Consider the following 14,403-nt stretch of genomic DNA (forward strand, 5'->3'; position numbering starts at 1 on the left):
GGAGATTTTTATTAGAAGTGAACATACGTGTGGGTGTGTACACATGGTGCAGGCAGTGGAGCGGCCGTCCTGCAGAGGGATGATGATGTTGAGGTGATGAAACCAGAGGAGGGGGCAGAGGATCATCCGGCTGCTGCCAACACAGAGGAGCGGACACCCGAAACCGGTGCTGCTGCCGCTACCCACTCAACTTCAGTGACCAGACAAAAACCTTAGCGAACATGGCCGTTTGTGGGACCGTCGCTAATCTATTTCCGATGGAAAAGTAGGACCTCAGGTTTGGATGTTTTATTGCTTACTGACGGAGCGATGTCTTTTGCCGGCTATGCTAACGCTGTTAGCCTAGCCATAGCGTTAGCTACCGTGGCTTTAGCTGCGCTAGCTGTGCTTACTGGTAGCGGGGCTGAATTAAGTGATCAAAAAAACAACAACACTCGAACAAAGTCAAAGGAACCGCACAGAGCAGCTAGCTATTTGTTTAATCAATTTAAGTGTTACGGTAATTGTTTAAACCCTTTAATTAGAATGTAGTCCAACTATAAAGAAGAAAATTTTCTATCAACTGTCCTACGACTGATTTCAAAATAAACGTTCACCACGTTTGTAACAGGGTTACGATAGTCAGTCCCAGTGTTTTGAAAACACTTATCACAACTGTCTTTTAATATTTGATTTTAAATTCGACTGATTAGTTTAGTAAATAGTTTCGGAACATATGACGGTACAAATTGATTCGTAGTGTGACTTGATGCGCTTATCTATAAAGATTTAAATATATATTTTTGTGTTATCCTGCGATGAATTATTTTAAGTGTCGTATCTACTATCGATGTTTACGCTGTTCTTTCGCTAAATATCTGTTTATATATGGTTACTGCCTAAGTTGTGCCTACGTGTGTACCTCAGTGCTTTTGTTTTGAAAGCTGTTGATCAAACAGGAAGTGCAATTACTGACATTCCCTGCGTGCCTGACCCCACGGCTAACTAGCAATCTGGGTTCCATCCCTGCTTTGATTTTGCTCTTTGGTCTCTATCATAATAATGGCAGTAGCGACATTAAAGCTGCTAACCCCATGGAGGGAGGGCAGTCGTCTCTGGTTAATGGGTTTTGTTTGGTAAAGTTGGCCTTTGCGGGTAAACAACGCACAGTTGCTAACGTTAAACGTAGCGCGTCTGATAGGAACGTTAGCTGAGAATAATGTACGTTTGGTTTTCCCGAGAGAAGAGCCAGCGGTGACCTGAGGCTTCGACCTGTACTCTGTGTGCCCTTTGGCTTGTCCAGGCATTCGGAGAACTCAGCCCTGTGTCTAAACGGACAAAGTATGCGAGCGATAGGACAGATAAAAACCACAGGCGGCCACAGATGTTTTCCAACTTTCTGGGAATATCTTGGAAAGAGACGCATTTCACAATCCAGCCTTTAAATCAATATATCCAGGACACGTGACTTATTACTTGACTGTGTGTGATCACTGTAATGCTTTCAGTTTGGGAGAAAACGCTGCACCCTAAAGAAAATGAATAATGTGAGAGCATTTCCACCCACAGATCAATAGAGTCCTGATTAGTTCAGTTCCCTACAATTACATTCATTCATTTCATCTGCACAGTCAACTGGAGTTACGTAATTGTGGATCCGGTCGTGTGTTAATTGAGAGATGTTTGGGCAAATATGATTCCATGTGTGACAGCATCTGCTCTGTCTTAGACGGACTGGTGCCTGCTTGTCTTTGTACACAGAGTCACCCTTGTGGGCTTTACTTTTTTTTTTTTTACTGGAGACGCCACCACAGGAAGTTGATGTTATGGCAAGGAAGCACCTCCCCACTTGAGCGTGAGTAAGGCAGCAGAGCTGTTACTGGGTTTATGAATTACTGCAGCTCCTCTTCCCCCACGTCGACTTTTCTCAGACAGCTTCGTCTTCATTTCGTGTGCTCTTTTTGTTCAGCTGTCTCTAAAGAAACACTGTACACACTTGTTCCCTTGGCCGAACCTACTTGGACTGGATCCATCACATTCATTAACTGTGAAATCAAACACCCTAACTGTGTTTAATTTGAGTCAGGACAAGTCTTATTTGATTCTAAGGCTTGTGTGGCTCACCAAACAACTCTACGACTAAGCTGATGTTATACAGGATAAAAAATGGATCAGGCAAATCTAATGGATCATAGTGTTTTAATTTCTGTGGCATTTGTCATAGTACAAATACATCACAATCCATTGAAGACGCATATATAAGTGGGAGCCATCAGGGAAGTTGTTTTTGATTAAACACAAGCATTGTTTGTCATATAGTCAGATTTATAACAGCTACATCTAAACTACAGGATTGTGAAGGGAAATTAAAAAACGTTTTCTTGGCAAGAATGAAAAAAGGGCCTCCACATTTAGCTTATGTGTGCGTTGGTGCTCCCATGTCTGTTCAGATTCAGTGAAAAGGCTTGTGCTCTAGCTGGCAGCTATCTGTCTCAGACATCTGCTTTGACACACATTCAGCTATTCAGATAACTGGCTAGTTGTTGAGCGCAGATGTCAGTACTCAGGAAAAATGCTTGCACAATTGCAACAAATGTGAGATAGACACAGTGATACCTAAAACCATCCCCCTGGCAATGCATTCGTTGCATTACATTTTACGGAAGGCATGGGCTTGTTAGTCATACTGATAAGATCCATGCATCCATCCACTTTCTGAAGAGAATATCAGTTGTGTATGTCATTGTGTGAAGATGTTCAGTTTGCTGTGACATGAAGCAAGTAAAACACACCCACACAGTAGAGAAGCCAAGCTCTGACCATTTGATGGGTACGCCACTGAGATTAATTAAGTTTATGTTTAAGTTGCTCTTGCATAGTAGGTTGGTTCAAGTGCTGCTGGTCACTGCAAACTGAGGAAGAACCAGACATTTATTTATACCCCGTGTATAAATAGATTGGAAGCCTATCAACAAAGAGATCTCACATGAAAACATGTGTTCTCAAAGCATGTTGATGAGAAAAAAGGAGAAAAATTGTCTTTAAGTAGGAAAAACTGAGTCACAAACAAACTCTACTAGTTTGTATTCCATAAAAAATTGTTTCTACTTTAACCTTGTAATTATCGTAACAATATACATTTCCCTGTTTATGGTTGGATATTAGATTTTTACTGTTGGAAGTATTTATAAGCCTTTAATGCCTGACACAATTCTCATCTTTGTAATTATCTTGTGCTTTTGGCAAATGTTCACTCACAACATTGTTAATAATAAATGCAAAAGAAAATTTTGCCCACACTATTTTTAGACCTAGACTGTTTCTGGTAGACGTTCTGATAGATGTTTCTGGTAGATGTTCTCTAAAAGTTGTATATGAAATATGATACAACTTGCCTTAAATATTTAACAAGGGGACAGCGCTTTATCATCAGTAAAGACCTTACGTTCTGTAATTTATCTGTAAGTACAATCAGATTCTAAATAACTTTTTTCCTAAAGGCCACAGCTGTGCGTCCTGTGATTTGCTTGTATGAGGCAAGTGCGGCTAAACACTTCTCCTGCGTCACTGGAGGCCAAGGTTAACCTGACAGAAATAACAAGCCAAATAAATACCGTCTTGTGGATTTCATGATGGAAGATCTATGAAAGATTTGGTGCACAAGGACAGATTCAAACACCTGCGCATGCAAAATGCAGCTGTAGTCAATTAGTAAAGCACAAAGTAATTAAAGTGCAAGTTGGGTTTATTTTCGTAGCGTCAGCAAAGAGGAGCTTTCTGTGATCCAGCTGGATCCTGTTTGAACTGTTGATTCGTTTGTGGAATGGGTATTAATTTAAATGTGATTCACTGAGAGGTTTCACCCAATTGACTGCAGCTTCTCCCCGTGTTTTATTTAAAGATTTTACTCCTGGTGTTTAATTATAGTTATGTCCATATCCAAACAATACACATCTCGTCTCAGGAAAACAGCGCGGCACTGACTCCGATAGCTTTTAGCTGGGTTTCCTGTGCACAATAAATCACTTCAGCTCACCGAAGTGAACTTCAGGACATCCAAAACTGTGGTAAAGTACTTATTCTTTGTCTCCAGCTGGGTCCCAAATCTCTTCTCTTTGCTGTCATGACATCAAGTTTAGTTCTCCGCAGACTTGAACACACAAACAATACTGAATCCTTTCTTCAAGACTTTTTATTTGGTCACAGCCAGTTTCACCACGTTTTCTGCTGCCAAATGAACATAGCTTCTTGGCAGAATCACTTTGGAAAGTTCCTTTTTATAATAGTTATACGTGCTTTGTTTGTTAGAATATTTTACATCGCTTTACTAATTCAATGCACATTTTCAAATTTCCCCTCCACCAAAGTGTATTTAGGAATGTGTCCTCATTAAAGAGTTATTAGAAATCTGGCTTGTCGGCTTGTTTAACAGAGCAAAGACAATTGTGGTTTGACTGAATGTAAATGATTTCTTAGAAGCAACGTTTAGTAGCAGGTAGCAGACGAGCAGACTCGATTTTGCTTCACAGCAGTTATGTTGGAGCTTTGATTTGATCCATGCAGGCACCTACAGTGCAAGAATTCTCCTTTTTTGCCACTCTGTGTGCGGAGGTCCATAATTCTCCCTAGAAATAAATAAACTCAGATGCAGCAGCCACCCACAGAGACTGAACTAAACCTTTTAACCCTACACTCCTCTGAACTACACAAACACGAGAGCCATCTAGTGGAGGGAGTCTGTGACCTTTGGTGTACTGTTTATCTTCTGTCCCCATAGAGTTCCAAAATCTGCCTAAACTGCTGCAAATGTCCAAGTTATCTCAGTTATCTAAATAGCTAGAATCTAAATGATAAATGATGAAACATGAAATAAATGCAAAGTTGCTTGTGCTGATAATTTTACGATTAGATGCAAAGGCGTCAAATTGATCCACTGCCTTTTAAAATACTAGTGTTTTAAAAGACTTGGCTATTGTGTGTATTTCCTAGTGTTTGGGGAATAGCCACAGTGGAAACAGTTCCTCTTCCATGGAAAACTGGAACTCTCAGTCGGCACGCAGACTTGCGTTACCTTTCCACCTCCCTCCTTTGTGCGCAGATGGAGCTGTAAATGTATCAGCCCCGGAAGGCTCAGTATGAAGAAATCAGGCCGGCCAGCGGTGAGTAAGTCGAGTGGAGATCGAGGCAAGGCAGAAGCAGCAGCCGCTGTCGGCCCGGGGAAGCCTGCAGGCAAGAGCACCGCTGCTGCCCCTTTGTCCAAGGTGAGACCCCTTGCATGACGATTATATGCCGCTGATGCTGCTGACATCATTGTTGGTTTTTTGATTGTTTGGCTTTTAAATGTGTTGATATATTGCATTTACAGGTGAAAAGCAATGATGATCTTCTAGCAGCTATGGCTGGAGGGAATCCTGCATCCAGTGCTGCTGTAAAGACAAAGAGGACTGCCTCCACTGGGACTAGTGCTAGCACCCTAGACAGCAAGCCAAAGACATCAGGTGTGTATAAAGTTCTGTGTTTGAATCTTTGTCTTCTTATTTTCTTGGTAATATAATGATGACACTTACCTATTTTCTATCAGCTACATCCAAGCGTACAACCACCTCAACTTACAAGGAGCCTAATTCATCAAGAGACCGTCTCCGGACATCCAGGACATCAACGGCTAAGAAGCAGTTGGTATCAGGTGCTGTGCCAGGAGATGTAGCCTCAGGGAAGCGCTCTCGCGGCCAAGTCGCGGCAGAGTCTGACGGCCGCATGAGTAAGTCTAAATCAGACGGCCAGATCAGTGATAAAGTGGCTCTGGAGGCCAAAGTAAAAGACTTGCTGGGTTTAGCTAAGAGCAAAGATGTGGAAATCCTACATCTGCGCAGTGAGCTGAGGGACATGAGGGCACAGCTTGGCCTGGGAGGTGATGTAACAGCTGCCGTGGAAGAAGCAGGCGAGGAGGAGAAACCCCAGGTTTCTGCCATCACAGCGGCCGATGTAGAGTCCACACTCATCCTCTTACAAGAGCAGAACCAGGCCATCAGAGTGGAGCTGAACCTGCTCAAGAGTGAGAACCGCATGCTGAAAGATCGCCTCAACGCCCTGGGCTTCTCCCTGGAGCAGAGGCTCGACGGCTCTGATAAGCTGTTCAACTACAACTCCCTGAGTCCAGACCTGGCAACGTGCAGTGTGCAGAGCGATGGTGGCGGCACCGGCACCTTGACGTCCTCGGTGGAGGGCTCTGCCCCTGGCTCTTTAGAAGACCTCCTCGCAGGACAACATGGAGGCTCAGCAGACAACCTTGACAGTGAGTCTAGTGAGGTCTACCAGGCCGTTACCTCAAGTGATGATGCTCTGGATGCTCCCTCTGGAGCCTCCTCTTCCTCCGAATCAGAGTGTGCTCCCAGCAGGGAGCGCTCGCGGAGGGGCAGCAGTGGCAATGCCAGTGAGGTGTCAGTGGCGTGTCTGACGGAGCGCATCCACCAGATGGAGGAGAACCAACACAGCACTGCTGAGGAACTTCAGGCCACGTTACAGGAGCTGGCTGACCTGCAGCAGATCACCCAGGAGCTGAATGGAGAGAACGAGCGGCTCGGCGAAGAAAAGGTGATCCTCATGGACTCTCTGTGTCAGCAGAGCGACAAGCTGGAGCTCTATGGTCGCCAGATCGAATACCTGCGCTCGTTGCTGGATGAGCATCACATCACGTACGTGCTGGAGGAGGACATTAAGAGTGGCCGCTACATGGAGCTGGAGCAGCGCTACGCAGACCTGGCGGACAATGCCCGCTTCGAGAGAGAACAGCTGCTGGGCGTTCAGCAGCACCTGTCCAACACTTTGAAGATGGCCGAGCAGGACAACGCCGAAGCCCAGGAGATGATCGGAGCGCTGAAGGAGAGGAACCACCAGATGGAGCGCATCATGGAGTCCGAGAGGCAAGACCGGGCCGCCATGGGCGCTACGCTGGACGAGTACAAAGCTGCGGTGAGCAACGACCAAGCGGAGCTGAGCCGCTGCCGAGCCCAGCTGGACCAGGAGAGGCAGCGGGTGGCGGAGCTGTACTCGCTTCACACCGCGGGGGACAAGAATGACATCTGCCAGCTGCTGGAAGGTGTGCGGCTGGGAAAAGAGGAGGCTGAGGCCAAGGCTGCGAAAATGCAGGAGGAGCTGGAAGAGGCCCACAGTGAGCTCAACCAGCTGCAGGAGACGTTTAGGAAGGTTAGTGTGTGTGTGTGTGTGTGTGTGTGTGTGTGTGTGTGTGTGTGTGTGTGTGTGTGTGTGTGTGTGTGTGTGTGTGTGTGTGTGTGTGTGTGTGTGTGTGTGTGTGTGTGTGTGTGTGTGTGTGTGTGTGTGTGTGCGCTCTCGCGTGTTTTTGCGTGATGCTAAATTGAGGCATTTGACCTACATTAAATTTGTCCTGTGTGAATGTACTTTTGATAGTTTTTGGGTCACTAAAGTAAGTCACCTTGTTTTGTCTATGGGTCAGTGTGGTCCACATTCCTTGTTTGGTATCATCAACTAAACCCTTGTCAGAGGATGACTGTATATACTGTGTGTTTATTCCTTTGAATTACAGTTTGATGTTGTAATTACACCCGTGTTGCACATTAATCAGCTAATTACCCCCTGGCTTGTTAAAAGTGAAGTAAGGCATGCTGTTCATCCTGTGTGCAGCTGGACAGGGAATACAGAGACTTCCAGCAGCAGGTGCAGCAGCAGATGGCTGAGCAGGAGCGCGCACTGGAGAAACAGCGTGAGGAGCTGCAGGAGAAAGACACCGAGATCGCAGACATGAAAGAAACCATCTTTGAGCTGGAGGATGAGGTCGAGCAGCACCGAGCTCTGAAACTCCACGACAATCTCATCATCACAGACCTCGAGAGTAAGTGGGCTTTGAAAAGCATGCATCCACTATTTTATCTCCTGCCATAAAGTTGCTGCAAAGCCGACTGTTCTGTCTCTCCTTATATCAGATTCAGTGAAAAAGTTGCAAGACCAGAAGCACGACATGGAGAGAGAGATTAAAATTCTTCACCGCAGACTGAGGGTGAGACAAATGAGTCCAAAGAGTCTAAATGACAGGTCAATGTGAACGTGTGGATCTACAGGTCTCTAAATGTGATCAGATTCCCTCTCTGTGGCGTTGCCTCACTTGGTGCACGTCTGTGTCCGCGTGCGCAGGAGGAGTCGATGGAGTGGCGTCAGTTCCAGGCTGATCTGCAGACAGCCGTGGTCATTGCTAACGACATAAAGTCCGAGGCGCAGGAGGAGATCGGCGACCTGCGCCGTCGACTGCAGGAAGCCCAGGAGAAGAGCGAGAAGCTGAGCAAGGAGCTGGAGGAGGTCAAGAGTCGCAAGTAAGACGCGAAAGAGCTCCGGCCAATCAGTGACACGGTGGCCTCTTATGGTCCGAACCAATAGATGGCCTGTTTACTGAGCAGAGTACTGTGTTTTCCAGGCAGGAGGAGGAGAGAGGCAGAGTGTACAACTACATGAACGCAGTGGAGAGAGACCTGGCGGCTCTCAGACAGGGGATGGGTCTCAGCCGAAGGTCCTCCACCTCCTCAGAGCCCTCGCCTACCGTTAAGACACTCATCAAGAGCTTCGACAGTGCCTCACAAGGTGCCCTCTTGATTATCCTTCCTGGGAATACAACCCTTTCAGTTTGATATATTCAAGAGAGCAAATGTTTTTTTGCTTCCTAATTCCTAACCTGTAATCTGTTGTGTGAATTTAGGGCCTCCTTCCAATGGTGCCTCTGTGACTCCAACAGTCCCAACTACCCCACTACCCCGCACCCCCCTCAGCCCCAGCCCCATGAAGACGCCTCCAGCAGCTGCCGTTTCCCCCATTCAGGTGTCTTAATGTGGTTCAGTGCTTGGCTCCTGTTTGACCTGAGCATTGGTTCACAACATTATATTATATGATTATTTATTGTTTATAAGCGGCGATATGGCACTTTAAAACAGTTGTTGTTCTTTTTGCATTTCTCCCGGCCAACACCATTTACAGTTTCATTTTTAGTAAATGTTCTTTCTTTCTGTTTCAGAGACACTCCATCAGTGGATCCATGTCAACAGCCAAGCCAATGTCATCGCTAAGTGATAAGAGGCCCAGTTACACAGACATCACTATGCCACGTAAGACATTTGTTACATTTTAAACACACTTTGGAATCTGTATTGACTTTTTTATTTTACAATTACTGGATATTTGTCACACACAACTGTGTGTTTGATCCTCTGCTATACCTTTGTTACAGGAAGCTTTTATAATGATTAAAGAAAAGGGACATTTTCTCCCCACGGGCCTCTGCTTCTGAGTTAGCCAGTTTATAGTATACTCATGTAATCTTTACAGGCCTCCAGATCCTGTAGAGTTTCCTTCAGTTCATTCACTGCACTACTACGTGTTTAAAGTGGACGTGCAGTCTTGGCTGTAGTCTCCAAAGTTCCGTTTATTTATCTCTGATTTATTGTTCTCTTGCTGAATGGCTCGACCTCGTGCGTCGGTGTTCCCTGAACTCTGAGTTCAGGGTTGGAATGTAGCTCTTAGCTGACCTCACAATATTTCTTTAAGAGGAAGTCTCTTATAGAGACATGGCTACTGTATATGATTCTGAATTCTGTGACGTTCCTACAGCTGAGCACCTTCTCAGGGGAACCTCGACCAGCCGGACTCCATCTGTCATCCAGAGGGTTTCCAATATGGACACAACTAAGGCAATGTCAGGTCAGAAATTCAAGTAAAATTCTGAGCAGTAGCTGAAGTTAGGCAGTTATAGTTAGTGTTCCCGTATAGATTGTAAAAGTCTATAGTTATCTCTCTTTTTCCAAGCAGTGTCCCGCAGGAGCAGTGAGGAAATAAAGAGGGACATGTCTAATCCAGATGGGGCCTCCTCAACTTCCCTGATGGCTATGAGTGCAGCCTCATCCCCACTCTCCCTGTCGTCCTCTTCTCCCACTGCCTCAGTCACCCCCACAGCACGCAGTCGCTTAAGGTACCGCATTCTGAGCACTGATGCAGGAAGCACTGTGCCCTTTGTTCTCATTCTGCTCTGTTACCTGCGTGACATCACATTGGTCAACACTTATGGCCTGTTTGTTTTTCTGAAAGTGAATAAAACTGAAGAGGGTTCCATGATCCTTTTGTTGTTTTTTTTACAGAGAAGAGAGAAAGGACCCGCTGTCAGCGTTGGCGCGAGAATACGGTGGCTCCAAAAGAAATGCCTTGCTAAAGTGGTGCCAGAAGAAGACTGAAGGCTACCAGGTAGATAGCCACACATCCTTGTACGTCCATGGAAGTGAGGACCTCCATTGACATAGCGCCTTCCCTCACCTTAACCCTAACCATCAAAACTAAAGGCAGACGTCTAACTCTTGCTCTGATTTGAACCAAAACTCTATCTTTTTTTTGTGTGTCCTGTCTGGCAATTCAACAAGCAGCATGTATTTGGTTCAATGTCGCATTGCGACAGTTTGCTTTTACAAGAGAGGTTGAGAGGTCAACCAGCTGTTGAAACCAAACCAAAACGCAGTTCTAACCTCACCCCTAAAATCACATGTTAAACCTCAAACAGGCCTTTAAGGAAGTGAGGAGAAGTTGAGGTAGAAAAATACGTCTTTTTGTTCTCACTTCGATGCAAATACAAGTACACACACACACACACACACACACACACACACACACACACACACACACAATCTACGTTTCTCTATCATTGTCATCAGTCAATGATAGCAAAACAGGATGACTTGAACTGAATCACACAGAGTTTCTAACAAATACATGTTTGATGGCATATTGCCGGCTCTCATTAAATGTAGCAAGGATAGCTGATGTTTTTGGTGATAAATAAATAGAGTTACGAAGAGTTACAGAAACAGCAGAACAGGTGGTAGTGACATCATCGTCCAATATATAGATACTGAATAAAACATGGTTACTGTTGGATTGTAACTAATAACTGCTGTGCAATGTCTTTCAAAGGAATTGATTAAGTAATCTCATAGTAATATTATAATTTACAGTCCACAGGCCTGTGTACAGTATGTTGGCATATTGTTTATCTCTCCTAACTGATAGGTTGCCGTTCTAGTGGTAATACTGAGTAGACTTTTGTCTTTAACTACAAAGGGTTTGTTAGAATAAGTCAAGATGGGTCTTGTGTTTTTTCAGAACATTGACATCACAAACTTCAGCAGCAGCTGGAACGACGGCTTGGCCTTCTGTGCTGTGCTTCACACCTACCTGCCTGCACACATCCCCTACCAGGAGCTCACCAGCCAAGATAAGGCATGTAGAGAGCTCCTGTTAAAGGCTCAGGCTCTGAGAGACTGTCTCACTGTATCTAACTTTGATTCTCTGTTCCTCAGAGGAGAAACTTCTCCCTAGCTTTCCAGGCTGCTGAGAGTGTGGGCATCAAATGCACTTTGGTAAGCTTTACCTCATGAGTAAGGGTTGAACACATTAGATTACATATTTCATCCACACAATCTTTCGTTCTTCCTCCCTCACTGTGTCTCGTGCGTCCTTCTCGATTCCAGGACATAAATGAGATGGTGCACACGGAGCGGCCGGACTGGCAGAGTGTCATGACTTATGTCACAGCCATCTACAAGTACTTTGAGACCTGACTCCACCGTCTGCCCCACCTCCATCCTGCAGCACAATCCAAGTGACACGGACCCTCCTGAGCGCCATGAAACATCTCAGACCCACAATCAGCTGCTATACCTCACTGTCCTCGTCCCTCCACACTACAGCACCACTTAGTCATGCTGCGTGTCTGTGCTTAGCAGCACTACAGACAGACAGACAGACAGACAGACAGACAGACAGACAGACAGACAGACAGACAGACAGACAGACAGAACACAGAACACAGAACACAGAACACACACTGCTACTCCATCCTCCCAGTGCAGCAGAAGATGCGCCTCTGGTAGCGCTGTTCAAAGGGCTTAGCTGTACACCTGCTGATACTCTAGTAAGCCATGAGAAGTTACTATTGGAAAATCCAATAACCAAGTGTGAATGATGCATTGCTCTTTGCCTTTGTTTCATATCAAAAGGAGTAGCATTGAAAACGAGGTCTCAGTGCCTTCTGTCTGGCTTTTCCTCCTGAATATTCCTCCAACCCTGATCTGATACTTGGAGGAGCATCCTGGCAGGATCTGACGTCTTATAACTAGTCCACCATTTTTTGTGTCCCTCCTGTGCTCCTGCAGAATAACAAACCAAAAGTGAGGAAAAAAAGGAGGAATTCCCTCACCCTTGCCTGAAAACTTCCCCTTTTAAAGGATTTCCAACAGATGCAGTTCTTTTTGGGCGATACAGTATGATACAGATGCCTCTCTTTCAAAGGACAAAGTGCCTATTTGAGTGTTGATGCAGGAAATCCGGCTCATGAGAAAAGACAGTGGACGCGTCTTTTCCACTGCAGCTTGTGACACTGAAGAGTAGAGTGGCCTCCCTTTTATACGTCGGAGCCCTTCGACCATTAGTTTCTGGCCGTCAGGACAGCGAGCAGCTACGTCATCAGCATCTGTTCAGAGTGGCTCATTGTCAAGCACAGAAATATGCTATGCTTGCCGATAGATGTTGTTCAGCAACACTAACTCATTCCTATGTGGGTTTATCAATATGACGTTCATGAGGGAGAACTAACAATCGAAACATTTGTGGAGTTCTGAACACTAATGTTACAGATGTATGACGTAGGGGCGTTTCGCAGGCCTGCATCCACATCCAGTACTCAGCATAACTTCATGATAACCAATATATAATCTTAGACAGTCACATGTTTTAGTTTTCTGTAAACTCAGACAAACTCACAGGTGAAGACTCGCTGCGTCGGGTCCTCGTACATGATCACACAAAGGAATAGTTCCTCTTGCTCTAAGCTAAGTTAACCTGCTTCTTTATATTCCCATTTACAGTGCAAGTGGTATGAAGCGTTCTTGACCTTCAATCAATCGATCTGTCACAATGCAAGAATAAGCGAACGAGCATATTTCATGTGACTGTTTCCTTAACATCAGCACTGTTACAGAACCGTTTGTTTTGCACAGAACTGACAAAATATGCACAAGCGACTGAAGAATTCATTGTGCCATTGACTTGTGTGTGTGCGCGTGTGTGTGTTTATACTAATGTTATTGAGCAGGTAGCCTTTGAAATTCCTAGCATCACTCATTACAGCACCAGAAGTCCAGACAGCAGCATTACTTTACTGCTGTGTTAATTGTGCCTCAAAATGCCAAATTCACTCTATTTATTTGCATGGTTTTCAATACCTGACATGAGATCATTTATTTGTATGTGCAAAGTGTATACAAATTTACTACACATGCATAAGTAGCTGCACTGAGATAAGCTTTTTTTTTAAATTCTGTATCTCATTTCCTTTGCCTTAACAGTTCTGCAAGTGAAACTGCCAGTTGTATCTCTCCACACCAGGCGCATGGAAATAGTTTCTAAAAGAAGCCCTTTCCTGTTTGTGTCTCTCAAGGAGCCCCAACAGCAGCACGATGGTCATAAACCTTCCTCGGGAAGCCCGTTGGATTCCCCCATGTGTCTGCTTAGGGTGTCTCCGACACACACACACTGTTCTAATTAAGGTCAGATGAAGCTGCCAGTTGGTATCAATAACAAGGTCATGCTATAGTGATCCAAAGGCCCTTAACATGTCCAGCTCTTGCTGATGTGGAGTGATTGATGAACACTCAGTCCGGCCTGTTGGGGAGAAACCAGACGGCTGGCACAAGCTCTAAAACGCATTCCTCCTCCACATGAGGGACATGTTACCTCGTCTGGAAGCTGGTGAGGATGCTCCTTTTTTTAAAGAAAGGCAAATGTGAACATGTGCATTCTATCTTTATTGGGTCCACTTCACGCTGCATTTAGTTTTCTTTGTTTACTTGAAAATGCTCTGAGAATTCCACTGAACACGCCTTATAGACTCTCCTTTTGTTTCCACGTTGCCTTGTTTTTTATGCCGCTTCATGCTGCATATTGCTTTTGGTGTGTAAAATATTTTTTTTCCCAGGAGAAAATCCTTATTCCACTACATGCAGTGCTGAAATGTTCCCTCGGCAAATTTGAATCAGTGTGAATAAATGAGCGTGTTTGTTTGTAAAGGGATTAAGCTACAGTATTATGTGCACACTGAGCGCGAGCTGTTAAAAATACTGACTGGTTTTATGTTGCTTTTTTTCTGCCAGTAGCTATAAAAGACCGTTGAAACAGCCAAGTTTGTTGTCATCATTGCCTCTGCAGGTGGTTACACTTTATTCTGCTTACAGTCAGTTGTAACTAAACCCTAATTAGACTGTGCCAGGGCTCATCACTGACTGGTCTCCGTCTCCCAGTGATGGATCAGAAGTGGCGACATTTTTAAACGTGACTCACGTAATGTGTGTCATCAACGGACTC

The 14,403-nt window shown here is 44.9% G+C and overlaps 1 protein-coding gene across 2 annotated transcripts; it reads left to right on the forward strand.

Moving 5' to 3' along the window:
• The first annotated feature begins 14 nt into the window (after positions 1–14).
• specc1la (sperm antigen with calponin homology and coiled-coil domains 1-like a) lies at positions 15–14,221 on the forward strand. 2 transcript variants are annotated; one of them, XM_029161123.3, is made up of 16 exons: positions 15–277; positions 5,078–5,240; positions 5,345–5,477; positions 5,561–7,185; positions 7,642–7,849; positions 7,941–8,014; positions 8,149–8,324; positions 8,426–8,589; positions 8,705–8,823; positions 9,017–9,107; positions 9,610–9,699; positions 9,808–9,967; positions 10,134–10,236; positions 11,146–11,262; positions 11,343–11,402; positions 11,514–14,221. In XM_029161123.3, the coding sequence occupies exons 2-16, from the start codon at positions 5,115–5,117 to the stop codon at positions 11,601–11,603; spliced, it is 3,336 nt and encodes a 1,111-aa protein (XP_029016956.1). In that variant the 5' UTR covers positions 15–277; positions 5,078–5,114; the 3' UTR covers positions 11,604–14,221. The 2 variants fall into 2 exon arrangements, with proteins under 2 accessions (XP_029016956.1, XP_055367847.1); XM_055511872.1 differs by lacking the exon at positions 15–277 and adding an exon at positions 808–1,834.
• Positions 14,222–14,403: the final 182 nt, after the last annotated feature.

Source organism: Betta splendens, chromosome 9 (genome assembly GCF_900634795.4).
Source record: "Betta splendens chromosome 9, fBetSpl5.4, whole genome shotgun sequence".
NCBI lineage: Eukaryota > Metazoa > Chordata > Actinopteri > Anabantiformes > Osphronemidae > Betta > Betta splendens.

Excerpts from the sequence above, each read along its gene's own strand:
- specc1la (XM_029161123.3), top strand. The coding sequence starts at position 5,115 with ATGAAGAAATCAGGCCGGCCAGCGGTGAGTAAGTCGAGTGGAGATCGA. Across the intron at positions 5,241-5,344 it reads CTGCTGCCCCTTTGTCCAAG|GTGAAAAGCAATGATGATCT; the intron begins GTGAGACCCCTT and ends TTGCATTTACAG. Across the intron at positions 10,237-11,145 it reads AGAAGACTGAAGGCTACCAG|AACATTGACATCACAAACTT; the intron begins GTAGATAGCCAC and ends GTGTTTTTTCAG.